General features: G+C 36.0%; 1 protein-coding gene across 2 annotated transcripts; it reads left to right on the forward strand.

Annotated features, from left to right (window-relative positions):
• Positions 1-423: 423 nt before the first annotated feature.
• Positions 424-7223, forward strand: LOC112008472 (RGG repeats nuclear RNA binding protein A). 2 transcript variants are annotated; one of them, XM_065768867.1, is made up of 8 exons: positions 424-929; positions 1506-1839; positions 1957-2022; positions 2171-2300; positions 3158-3313; positions 3421-3477; positions 4401-4503; positions 6857-7223. In XM_065768867.1, exons 1-8 carry the CDS (start codon positions 713-715, stop codon positions 6943-6945), a joined length of 1152 nt encoding a protein of 383 aa, XP_065624939.1. In that variant the 5' UTR covers positions 424-712; the 3' UTR covers positions 6946-7223. The 2 variants fall into 2 exon arrangements, with proteins under 2 accessions (XP_065624939.1, XP_023896568.2); XM_024040800.2 differs by lacking the exon at positions 6857-7223 and having other exon boundaries at positions 430-929; positions 4401-4861.
• Positions 7224-13791: the final 6568 nt, after the last annotated feature.

A 13791-nucleotide genomic window follows, 5' to 3' on the forward strand; every position in this document is an offset into this window, starting at 1 on the left:
ATATGCTAATATATATATATTTATAAGATGGTAAGAAGTATTTTCCTATCAAATAAATATAGACATGGATATCATAGATAGATTATAGGTAGATTTTTTGCTCCAATAAAAATTTAATAATACCATATTATTAGTATATTTTTTGGTATAAAAAAGAAAAAATTAAAGAGAGGGGTTTTGGACATTATTATTACCCCAAAGCCCAAAACCCTTGGTCTTGAGGGGGTTACAAATCAAAAAACCCTAGTGGCTATAAAGCCGGCCGCCCTTAAGTGCACATTGGTAAAAAACCCAAAAACCAAGTCCCTTCCTATCTCTTCAATTCTTTCTAGAAAATTATTGTTCTACAACACAAAAAGTAAAACGCAAAAAACAAAAAAACAAAAAATAAAAATAAAAAAATAATTTTTCACACACCACACGAGCACCATTGTCACAATAAATTGAGCATTTAGATTAGGTTCATTTCTCTCTCTCTCTCTTTCTCACTCTTGCGGCTAGGGTTTTGTCTCTCTCTCTCTCTCTCTCACTCTCTCAGAGAGACACACACACACACACACTCTCATAGATCTATATTCTCCGATGGCGAAGGAGTTGTTACGCTAGGGTTTTTGTCCTAACCCCAAATCTCACACAAACCCCAAACCCCAACCTCTCTCTCTTTATATTTGTTACCATTTTTTTCTCTAATTTTTTTTAGAGAGAGAGAATAATGGCGACCATGAATCCCTTTGATTTGTTGGGTGACGACGACGCCGAGGACCCGTTGCAGCTGGTCGCAGCTCACCAGCCTAAGCCAGCTGCCGCCTCCGCCGCCGCCGCGGGGTCGCAGTCGAAGAAGCCGTCGCCGGCTCAGTCCAAGCCGGCCGCGGTGGTGGCTCAGCCCGCCGCTAAGCTTCCCTCCAAGCCTCTCCCTCCAGCTCAAGCTGGTTTGTCCTTCTCGATTCGTCGTCGTTTTGATTGCTTTTTCGCTCTTTTTTATTTAGATTGGTTTTGTTTGGTTTATAGTCTACGTATACGTATACGTACGATAAGTGTAATGGGTTTTTGATGCGGTGTATGTGGTTTTTGTTTTTGATTTGATTAATTTGCTATTTTTGAAATGGGAAATGGGTATTATTAATGAGAAATGTGAATTTTGCTGTGGAATGGTTGTGGATGTTTCTGGGTTTTGATGTGTTTATCTGTATATATAATGTTGGGGTTGGTGATTGTATTTTCAATGATTTTGTTAAATTTACAACGGGTTTTGAATTTTGTGGAAATGAAAAAAAAGGTAGGGGAAGATGCAAAATAACGTTAGTAAAAGTATTGACTTCGGATAGAATAGAATGCTATAAAAGTATACGAATGGTTAATTCTTACTTATGTGTTGAGGATCGTTAGCTTAATCTAAATATTTTGGACTAAGGCTTGTTTGTTTATTGCTATTATATTTACATGGTGTTTATTAAAATTGTACTTCTTGGTGTATTTAATGATTTGGGTATTTGTCTTTGTTGTAGTGAGGGAGGCAAGGAGTGAGCCTCGTGGAGGTGGTCGTGGTGGTGGACGCGGATATGGACGCGGCCGTGGTGGTGGCGGTGGATACAGTCGTGACTCTGCCAACAATGAGGGATCGTTCCCTGACAGTGGGGCTCCTGCCGGTCAAGGTGCCGTTGAAGGAGGGGATTCTGGGAGGTCTGGTGAGAGGCGTGGCTATGGTGGACCTCGAGGACCTTATCGTGCTGGCAGTGGCGGCGGCGGCGGTGGTCGCCGTGTTGGTTTCAGTAATGGAGAAGCTGGTGATGTGGAACGCCCTCGAAGGGCATTTGAACGCCGTAGCGGAACTGGGCGCGGGTGAATACTTCTTGAACATCTCATTTTAGTAGAACTTCTCATTTTAGTATATGTTATGTTTGTCTTCAAAATGTTTCTCCATAACAACTGCCTTGTACCTAACGTATTTCTGTGTAGAGGTGAGGTCAAACGTGATGGAGCTGGTCGTGGGAACTGGGGAACTCAGACTGATGAAGTTGCTCCGTATGTTCATTCTTTACAGCATGTCTTTGGTTGCTAAATGATTAAATAGCCATCTTTTAAGATTAAGTTATAATTTGTTGTTAAGATAAATATGTTTAGTTTTATAAATTAGTAACATTGCTTGTTTGCCACGTTTTGTTATGCTCAGGGTAGCTGAAGAAGCCAATGAAACTGAGAAGAATGTGGGTGATGAAAAGCCAGTGGGAGAGGGAGAGGCAGCAGATGCCAGCAAGGAGACTCCTGCTAACGAAACTGAAGAAAAAGAAGCCGAGGAGAAGGTGATTTTCTTCAATTCAAAACATAGTCAATATCTGTTCCTTTTGTATTCATGTTTTAATATGGATGCTCAATGCCTACCATGTAGAGTGTAGACCTTATTGTAGTTTCCTTGGATGATTTCTGTATCTTTTCACTGTTACTAAAAAGCACAACAAAGGATGTGTCAATAGTCTCTTGTTATCCTAATTTAGATATTATATATTCTTTATCTGAAAGAATTCTGGTGCTCTATTTTGAGTTCTTCATAATTGCAAGAAATATAACTTCTAGCAGTTAATTTTCATCGATTAGAAATCGCCAGATTTCTTTAGGTTGGTAGATGATCTGTCTTTTGTACTGGAATCCTGGAAGTGAGTGTATTTTACTCGGGAATTTCATGTATTTGTCATAAACATTCATAATTTGATTTGGAGAGTATTTGTTACTGTGGTTGATAAAGTAGCTTCTAAAATGTGCTGTTTTTCATCTATAGATCTTGTTATATTCAATTGATTCACATCTTATTGATGTGAAATCTTTTGCTGCCAGAACTTCAGTTTTCTGAAATACAAACAGATTTGGCATTTTTACTATTTATCTTGATCCACAAATTTGGGATTAAGTCTGGGTTGTTGTTGTATGTTGATATTGTAAGTGTATTTTCCCCCCATCTGTTGAAGATATGGCCTTTTGTCATTTTTCTATTTTGGATGAGTGAGTTTGACCCCAAAATATGTGAATGGGGAGATTCGAACCAATGAATTTTGTCCTTGGATAATTGTGCTACTTCTTGGTGCTACAGTCATACTTACCAATAAGAAAATTTTAATAGTAAAAAGGGAAAGCTATAGCTTATAGTTTGTTTCCATTATAATAGGAGATGACTCTGGAGGAGTATGAAAAGGTGCTGGAAGAGAAGAGGAAGGCCCTGCTGACACTTAAGACTGAGGAAAGAAAGGTTGATGCTAAAGAGTTTGAATCCATGCAACAGCTTTCAAACAAGAAGGAAAATAATGACATCTTTATTAAATTGGTGAAATCTTTATACCCTCATAAGAAGTTTTTCAGTTTTAATTGATCTATGTAATCAGCACCAGTATATTAATTATCTTTTGCCGTTTGATGTTTTTATCTTTTCAGGGCTCTGAAAAGGATAAGCGGCGAGAGGCTCTTGAGAAGGAAGAGAAAGCCAAAAAGGTAATCATACTTTGCCCACTTATTCTCTCATTTCCAATTCATTATGTTTTCAGTTTAGACTTTAGGTAGTAGAGCTTAATTGGCTTCTTCTTTTGTTTTGGCATATTGATTTGCCAAAATTTTGTATTGGATCAGAGCATGTCATGTATAACTCCTCCCCTACTTTCTTTCATACCCCAAATTGTTGCTATATCAGATTAAAATTCATTTCAAAGATTTTCAAAGATTCCCTCTTTCCGTCTAATTTCTACTTTAGAAAGCATTGTACACGAGGTTTGAATATGTGCTCATCAATTGTGGATTCTTTTTGGTTGGCTGCCCTCTTCTTTGAAAATGGTGTTTTGTGGCTTGTGCACTGGACAACCTAATGTTTGATTTTTTGTCTATTTCTGAATTTAATGTGGCTAGGAACTTTCAATTTTACGTTGTAATGTATTAATAAAGACCTTTTATGGACAATGAGATCTTACTCAAATGACACTTTCCCTTATAAGAATGGGTGGGGCATAAGGCCATGGATTCAGAGCCATTGGGTGCACAAGTAATTTACGAATCAAAAAAATAAAATAAAGGAAAGATGTTCCTCTTCTTTGCTAATTTTACAATTTACTGTCTTGATGATAAGTTGCCTATGTTTGCAAGGTATTTAACATGTCTTTTCAATTTATTTACGGACAACTAAAGACACAGGTTTACAGAACAAGCATCAAAGATGCAAACAAACCAACAGTCAGCCAACTAACAGAGCTAGGCTAAAACAGATTCAGGCTTAATGCCTTTTGAGACATCATTGTTCATCTTTCCTATGTTTTGCTATTGCTGCTATCTTGAATAAATTTTCTTGTTTTTCATTCTTTCTGGGTTTCTGTTTCTTCTTTGAGGTTAATACTGAACTCTCTTATTATGTGGTATGGTGGTTATAGTCGGTCAGCATCAATGAGTTCTTGAAGCCTACTGAAGGAGAAAAGCACTTCACCCCCGGTGGTCGGGGTCGGGGTCGTGGTCGTGGTTCAAGAGGAGGGTTCAGTGGAAACACAACAATAAGCAATGTGGCAGCCCCATCTATTGAAGATCCTAGTCAATTCCCAACCTTAGGTGGCAAGTGAGATTCTCCAAGGCCCTACGATAACAATCTCAATGGTTTTTACATTTTTGGGTTCTTTGGTCTAAGCAGGAAAATGACTCAATAATTGGATTTCCTGTATTTTTAAAATTTTATGCCTTAAAATGTAAATTTCAGGTTGCTCTTCATATGTTCCCCTGTAGTTTTTCTTTTCTTTTCTTTTCTTTTCTTTTCTTTTAATTGGTATGCTTTGTTTTACTGTTTTTGAGACATTGGGGCATATGAGACCATTTACTTATGACTACAATTCATTATTGCCTAGTTTTGTTTCAGAACACATTTTACATTTTGGATTTTGGTTTTGCCTGAAAAGTGAGGGTGGTGGTACTCACGTGATCTTTTTGCACGGTGACTCTGCCCTTGTTCAGATCAAAGCTAGGCAAAATGGAAGGAAAATGATAGTGAAATCCAATCTAGGGAAAGAGTTTGCTTATGAACTATTTACTATTCAGCATTTACAACAGGTTTTGGGTTCTGCCCTTGGAACTCTCAAAAAACTCTAATCTTCGTTTCCAGTTTTAAAGCCTTTGCATCTCCAAAATATTTTCTCTTCATATCTATAACTAGTATATTTGCTTTGTATTTAATTTTATTTTAAAATATTTTCCTTCAATTAGTATTATAAAATATAAATGTTAGCCTGTGGGATTCTAGAACCTTTGAATTAATTTATAGCAGCATTGACACTCTTAAATGTACATAATTTCTTTTCGATTGGGTGTCTGCTTTGAATCCGGAAGATGTAAAGTCAACCAGTTTTCTTTTGTATTATATCCTTGGTTTTTAATTAAATCAGGCAAGCACATTTTCTTGTAACTAATGTTGGTGTTAGATCAGCATATCTCCACAGGTTTCTGTATGTCTGATGAGTGTCCAAAGCTTTGCCCTCCTCTCTTGGACAGTGCTGAGCTAAGTACGCCAATACATGCTCTTTGAAAGTTCTTAGTCAGGGGAGGATGGTACCATATCGATTGATCTTTTGGCCATATGTAGTTTCTTCAATGGGAAGAGAGACACTGTCAACCATGTGGTTACGAGTTCCATTTGCCCAATTTCCTGTACCCATTGTTGTCACAGCCTTTCAACCTCACACTTAATTGGCGGTATGGCTCATTTCCTAGTCAGTGGTGTTTAGAGTCGTTCCTGCTTTGATGAGACGGGTGGGGGTTAACTTTCAACTTTTTGTCACATAATTAACATAAAAGCTATCAAAAACTATAAATTTTGATACACCAAGTAAATAAACTATTGAAACTACGGGGTTTCCAAATAGATAAAGGTTCCTCTTGGTTGCTGAGTCCTGATCGTTTCCAAATGGATAAAGGTTCCTCTTGGCTGTTGAGTCCCTATGTCTACACAGGAGGGGTTGGTTTATCTCATCTCAAAGATTTGGTGTCTCTGTTGTATGGTTGTCAAAATTTAGATCTAGATTCTACGATTTTACAATCTCATCTGCCCAAAAGATCCAGATCTTTCAAGGATCTTTGCGATCATTTAGGATTGGTAGGATTTTATGATTCTGACGATCCCAAATGATCCTGGTTTCTTATAATATTTTTTAAGGTAAATTTCATTAACCTCCTCTAAGGTTTGGACAAATACCACTCAAGTCCAAATCATTTCAAAATTGACCAATTAGGTTCCTAAAAGATGTATTAGTCCCTAACACCATTAACACCGTTACCCCTCCGTCATTTTTCTTTCCCTCACTTAGAACTCTCTCTAGTCTCCTCTCTAGTTCTTCTCCCTCTTTCAAGCTAGGGTCACACATGGTGGGTCCCACTAAAAACTCGAAAACACCACTACAATTGAAATTGATCAAGGACTCAGAAAAATGTAGATTTGAGAAAGAGATAGATCAGATGGCAACAGTAACAAGCGCATTGATAGCAAAAGCAGGAGTGGTGCTGGGTTAGATCGCCATTGAGATCGCTTGCAAGCCTTGCCTTGAACAAGGCTACGAAGGCATCGATTGCTCCCTCAATCCCGATTATGATCCAGACGACAACAAAACATTCGTGCCTCTCTCATCACCTCTAAATCTAATGATCTTGTTGTTGTTGTTGCATCTTCCACCGCTTCCTACGATTCTTCTGCCAAGCCCATCTGAATTCTCACTCTCACTCACTCACTCACTGCCCCTCGTTTTCCATGGTATTTACAATATCCACCCTCATATATATATATATATATATTTTTTTTTTGGGTTTTTTGTTGACGGTGGTCGGGGTCGGGGTCGTGGTCGTGGTTCAAGAGGAGGGTTCAGTGGAAACACAACAATAAGCAATGTGGCAGCCCCATCTATTGAAGATCCTAGTCAATTCCCAACCTTAGGTGGCAAGTGAGATTCTCCAAGGCCCTACGATAACAATCTCAATGGTTTTTACATTTTTGGGTTCTTTGGTCTAAGCAGGAAAATGACTCAATAATTGGATTTCCTGTATTTTTAAAATTTTATGCCTTAAAATGTAAATTTCAGGTTGCTCTTCATATGTTCCCCTGTAGTTTTTCTTTTCTTTTCTTTTCTTTTCTTTTCTTTTAATTGGTATGCTTTGTTTTACTGTTTTTGAGACATTGGGGCATATGAGACCATTTACTTATGACTACAATTCATTATTGCCTAGTTTTGTTTCAGAACACATTTTACATTTTGGATTTTGGTTTTGCCTGAAAAGTGAGGGTGGTGGTACTCACGTGATCTTTTTGCACGGTGACTCTGCCCTTGTTCAGATCAAAGCTAGGCAAAATGGAAGGAAAATGATAGTGAAATCCAATCTAGGGAAAGAGTTTGCTTATGAACTATTTACTATTCAGCATTTACAACAGGTTTTGGGTTCTGCCCTTGGAACTCTAAAAAAACTCTAATCTTCGTTTCAGTTTTAAAGCCTTTGCATCTCCAAAATATTTTCTCTTCATATCTACAACTAGTATATTTGCTTTGTATTTAATTTTATTTTAAAATATTTTCCTTCAATTAGTATTATAAAATATAAATGTTAGCCTGTGGGATTCTAGAACCTTTGAATTAATTTATAGCAGCATTGACACTGTTAAATGTACATAATTTCTTTTCGATTGGGTGTCTGCTTTGAATCCGGAAGATGTAAAGTCAACCAGTTTTCTTTTGTATTATATCCTTGGTTTTTAATTAAATCAGGCAAGCACATTTTCTTGTAACTAATGTTGGTGTTAGATCAGCATATCTCCACAGGTTTCTGTATGTCTGATGAGTGTCCAAAGCTTTGCCCTCCTCTCTTGGACAGTGCTGAGCTAAGTACGCCAATACATGCTCTTTGAAAGTTCTTAGTCAGGGGAGGATGGTACCATATCGATTGATCTTTTGGCCATATGTAGTTTCTTCAATGGGAAGAGAGACACTGTCAACCATGTGGTTACGAGTTCCATTTGCCCAATTTCTTGTCCCCATTGTTGTCACAGCCTTTCAACTTCACACTTAATTGGCGGTATGGCTCATTTCCTAGTCAGTGGTGTTTAGAGTCGTTCCTGCTTTGATGAGACGGGTGGGGGTTAACTTTCAACTTTTTGTCACATAATTAACATAAAAGCTATCAAAAACTATAAATTTTGATACACTAAGTAAATAAACTATTGAAACTACGGGGTTTCCAAATAGATAAAGGTTCCTCTTGGTTGCTGAGTCCTGATCGTTTCCAAATGGATAAAGGTTCCTCTTGGCTGTTGAGTCCCTATGTCTACACAGGAGGGGTTGGTTTATCTCATCTCAAAGATTTGGTGTCTCTGTTGTATGGTTGTCAAAATTTAGATCTAGATTCTACGATTTTACAATCTCATCTGCCCAAAAGATCCAGATCTTTCAAGGATCTTTGCGATCATTTAGGATTGGTAGGATTTTATGATTCTGACGATCCCAAATGATCCTGGTTTCTTATAATATTTTTTAAGGTAAATTTCATTAACCTCCTCTAAGGTTTGGACAAATACCACTCAAGTCCAAATCATTTCAAAATTGACCAATTAGGTTCCTAAAAGATGTATTAGTCCCTAACACCATTAACACCGTTACCCCTCCGTCATTTTTCTTTCCCTCACTTAGAACTCTCTCTAGTCTCCTCTCTAGTTCTTCTCCCTCTTTCAAGCTAGGGTCACACATGGTGGGTCCCACTAAAAACTCGAAAACACCACTACAATTGAAATTGATCAAGGACTCAGAAAAATGTAGATTTGAGAAAGAGATAGATCAGATGGCAACAGTAACAAGCGCATTGATAGCAAAAGCAGGAGTGGTGCTGGGTTAGATCGCCATTGAGATCGCTTGCAAGCCTTGCCTTGAACAAGGCTACGAAGGCATCGATTGCTCCCTCAATCCCGATTATGATCCAGACGACAACAAAACATTCGTGCCTCTCTCATCACCTCTAAATCTAATGATCTTGTTGTTGTTGTTGCATCTTCCACCGCTTCCTACGATTCTTCTGCCAAGCCCATCTGAATTCTCACTCTCACTCACTCACTCACTGCCCCTCGTTTTCCATGGTATTTACAATATCCACCCTCATATATATATATATATATATTTTTTTTTTGGGTTTTTTGTTGTTTGCGTTGAGGGTGGAAATGAAATGAAAAGATGTTGCTGGTTTGGATTTGTTAATGACATGAATTTGTGACTTTTGTTCTTTGTTTTTGTTTTGAATCAAATCATAGTTCATCATACATTTTTTCCTTGTTTTGGCAGTTCGTTCTAGTAAAAAAACAAAGTGAATGATTTTTTAATTTTATGTTAACAAAACTCAAATTTGGATTTGAGTTTTGTGGTAAGATTTGGGTTTTTTTTTTGTTATGGCTTTGGTTGGGATTGAAAGAGGGAGAGGAACTAGAGAGAAGAGACTAGAGAGAGTTTTGAGTGAGGGAAAGAAAAATGACGGAGGGGTAATGGTGTTAAGGGTGTTAGGGACTAATATGTCTTTTACGGACTTAATTGGTCAATTTTGAAATGTTTTGGACCTGAGTGGTATTTGCCCAAACTCAGGGGAGATTAATGGAATTTACCCTATTCTTTAACTTGACAGAAGACTCAGTTGGACTCAAATGAAAAATAACATCCCAATAGGCCAAGTTTTGTTATTCTCATGTAGAGAAATAGAGTGTTAGTTGGACCTAAATAAAAAATAACATTCCAATAGAGTGTCACGTTTTGAGGTTTATGGTGTCTTTAAATGGTGCTTACAAATGGATGTAGTGATATATGGTAATTACATTAAATTGATGCAAATTTTTGGTTTTTTATAAATAAATGTATAATTTATGTGATTATTTAACATGCTAATATGTATTTTTTGTTTTTTTTTTTTCCTTAAATAATGTAGGATTTTATGATCCATAATCTAATTTTACGATCCACAATCCCACCTACCTCCTATAATCCTACATTTTGACAACCTTGCTCCTTGAGAGGCCAGTGCCCTGGAGATGGATTCTTAGAGAGCATGGTTTTGTTCTGTTTCAGTTTTGTATTTTGTTTCTCTTTTGTGGTTTGATTACTCTGCTCTTGTATTGCTGATTCTTGTAATATGGATTGGGTTTGTAATTTCTCTTTGAGAGTTTCGTCTCTCTCCAAAATACACTGGATTAACTTTCTTATTTACATGTATCAGTTTTTTTTTTTCTAGAAACAAACACTGCCAATTTTATAAAGGGAAAAACATGTCCTTCAGGTTTCTGGAACCTTCGAATAATTAATATTAACATGGATACTTTTAAACATCAACTTCAGTTCTTTCCAATTGGGTGTTTGCTTGGAACCCAGAAGATGCAATGGCCTTGATCACTACTTTTCTATATTCGCTGTCAAAGATACAAGATGCAAAATTGATATAATCTCTTTTCTTTCACTTTTGCAAAATTGATATCATATCTTTTCTTTCACTTTTCTATCCTCCTTTTATATCAAATAGAGCCTATTATTCCCATTCTTTTTAGTGTTACGTTTCTTTTTTAAGTGTAGACAACCATGTCTAGAATATTGTACTATTATCCTTCATTTTTAAACAAATTCAGCCCACACATTTTCTCCTAATTAATATTAGGGTGTGTATGTATATATAGTAATTATCCACGAGCATAAGTTAGAGTTCAAGTTATATATAATGTAACTTTTATCAATAATTCAATATTGTCATATCACTTAATAACTTTAGAGCGACTATATTTTTTTGACAATACTATTGTCTTCTAATATCTTACATGCTGCTAGAGATATTACTATTTAAGGCCCAAATACTGTTGCAAGTCTATGTACTTGTAGAGCAAATAAACTCTACATTAAATTCATTGTAAGACATACTTCAATAACAAAGATATAACTGTCAAGGGTTTTCTATTGCAGTCTTGCAAACATAGGTCATCAAGAAGAATCACGTAAAATTCTAGCTCATGCTTCTCTCTCTCTCTCTCAACAACCTTGACACAGTACCATAGCCAAATTCGATCTTGGTCAATGCTTTAATATACCAAAAAACTAGTTACCCATGCAATCATGTTGTACCTCACTAGTCAACTACAACTACCACGACTATCACCATCAAACCTTGCACCATCAATCTGTCAAAACAACAATCACAAATCCTTGGCATCTCTCACCAAATTCATTGACCAACATAACTCGTAAGGTGGCCGGTTTCATGCCTAGCTCGCAACACCATGGGATTGGCTGGCTAGTCAAAGTCTCCACCAAGGAAGATTAGATCTATTGTGACCAAACCAAAACAGTGCCACAAAGGTTGCCATCATGGGGTGTTTTGTTTTATATGGATTTAGTTAGACCAGGTGTAACAAAACACCGCAACCAAGGAAGCTCAAATTTGTTGATATATATAAATATATATTAAAAAATAAAAAACTTTTTCTTAATGTTAAACTACCTAATAATCTTTATTTTCTTAATGTTAAACAACCTAATAATCTTTATTATATTAATAACTTTTTTTTATTTTTTAGAATCGATTATATTAATAACCTAATAACCTTTATAACCTATTTTCTATATTCTTATTATTATTTGATTCATAATCTCATCTTTTATACATAATATAAAAATAAACTTAAAATTAAAACTTTATAAATGAGATAGCTATCAATTTTTTGTTATCTTGAAATTTTGCAAGAATGAAAGGTATCAAAAGAGAAATGTTGTCCAACCGTGGGTTTCTAAAAATGCACATCCAATAAAGATTGTTGAGTAGCATAACACTATAACATTGTTTAACATTAAACAAGATGTAATTTTAACCCAATTTTCAAGGAGGGTAAAAGGAAAAGTTCACTTTGAAGGAAGTTAACTGGAAATATCAGATTTTTGAATTTTTTTTGTTTCAACATATTTCTTTCGGAAACATTACTTTGTAATACAGTAAAAAGTATAAATGTTTTGAACAGGAAGCCGCCTAGCTCTCTAAATTTGTAGTATTTTTTTCTTCGTTTCCCACCCTCCATTTCATACCTCTTTCTAGAGCATAGCCATAGATGATTCCTTGTCCATATTGTTGTCACAACCTTTCAAGTTTCAACCTCACACTCGATCAGCGATATGGTTCATTTCCTAGTTAGTGGGTTTTGCTCATTTGCCCTTTGGCTTCCTTCAATCCCCACTTTTGCATGAAATGATTTGGGATTCTTAACCTTCACTCCAATGGTCCGTTTGGATTGAGGGGGAGGGGCGGTGAGTAGAGTAGATTTAACTCAAAATTAACTTATTTTTAACAAACTCTACTCTACTCTCCTCCACTCCCCCTCCTTCCCCCCTCCATCTAAACAAGCCATAAGTTTTGCTTCTTGTTTTTTTGTTAATTTATTTTTCGTTTCCACTTTTAAAGCATTTGCATTTTTCAACTCTTTCATATCTGTTATTATTTTTGCATCGAAAATGTTAGTTTATTTATTTAGATTTTTTTTTTCAATTTTCTTTAGTAGATTTAACGGTGTTAAGCTATAAGGGAGGTGAGGTGACTGTAGCTTACCCTTCTTTTTTTTTTTTTTTTTTTTTAAATAGAAGTCCATTTACAGTTTGAAATAAGTTAATGTAATTTTAGGAAGCCTTAAACAAGGTCAATGCAATTTTCTCAAAAGATAATTGTCTACGCTAAAATCACTTCTTCAATTAGTTAACTGAGAGTTTCGTTTGCCCAATTTTTGAAAATGATGGGTTGGGCTTTCTAAATGTCGGCTAGTGGTTTCCTAAAATCCACCCATTGAGAGAGAGAGGGAGAGAGAGAGATGTTGGTTGTAACGAGACCCAATTAGTAAACTGAGGGCCTTGTTTGCCCAACCTTTCTAAATGTCGAGCTAGGCTTTCTAAAATCTACTAATTGAAGACTTAACCCACTTAAAAGAGGTTTGATTATATATATAACATGGCCCAACAGGTAAATTGAGAGCCTAGTTTGCACAAATAAATGCTGGGCAAGGCTTTCTAAAATCCTCCCATTGAAGACTTAATTAGCCCAACTTAAAACAGATTTGGCATGCACACACACACACACACATATATATATAGAGAGAGAGAGAGAGAGAGAGAGAGATGTTGACTGTAAAATGGCCCAATGAGTAAACTGAGGGTCTTGTTTTCCAACCTTTCTAAATGTTGGGCTGGGCTTTCCAAAATCCGTTAATATAAGATTTAATCCAACTTCAATCATGTTTGTTTATATATATAACATGACCCAATTGGTAAAGTGAGAGCCTAGTTTGTGCAACTAAATATTGGGCCAGGCTTTCCAAAATCCTCCTATTGAATACTTAGCCTAACTTTTTTTTTTTTTTTTTTGAGAAAGAAGACTTAGCCTAACTTAAAACAAGTATATATATATTAATATTATGAAAAATGAAAATGTCACTATTGGATTACATACTCTATTTTTTTAATTAGTATTCGATCCATAAGCCCATTTCTTATGTATAATTTTAAAGGGAAAAGATTTGCTACATACTAGTATGCAACAATTGCTGCATAATGGATTATGTGGCAATAAAAAGAAAGTAACATGTATCCAGGAGCCCACTTGATCATGTGCATTGCATGTATGTTACTTTTTTTTTGCTGCCTCATAACCCATTATGCAGCAATTGCTGCATACTAGTATACAACAAAACCTTTCCCAATTTTAAAATACAAAAAAAGCTTGAAATTTAAACAACTTTCTTTATTAAACTCA

This window comes from Quercus suber, unplaced genomic scaffold (assembly GCF_002906115.3).
Source record: "Quercus suber isolate HL8 unplaced genomic scaffold, Cork oak 2.0 scaffold_1010, whole genome shotgun sequence".
Taxonomy (NCBI): Eukaryota; Viridiplantae; Streptophyta; class Magnoliopsida; order Fagales; family Fagaceae; genus Quercus; species Quercus suber.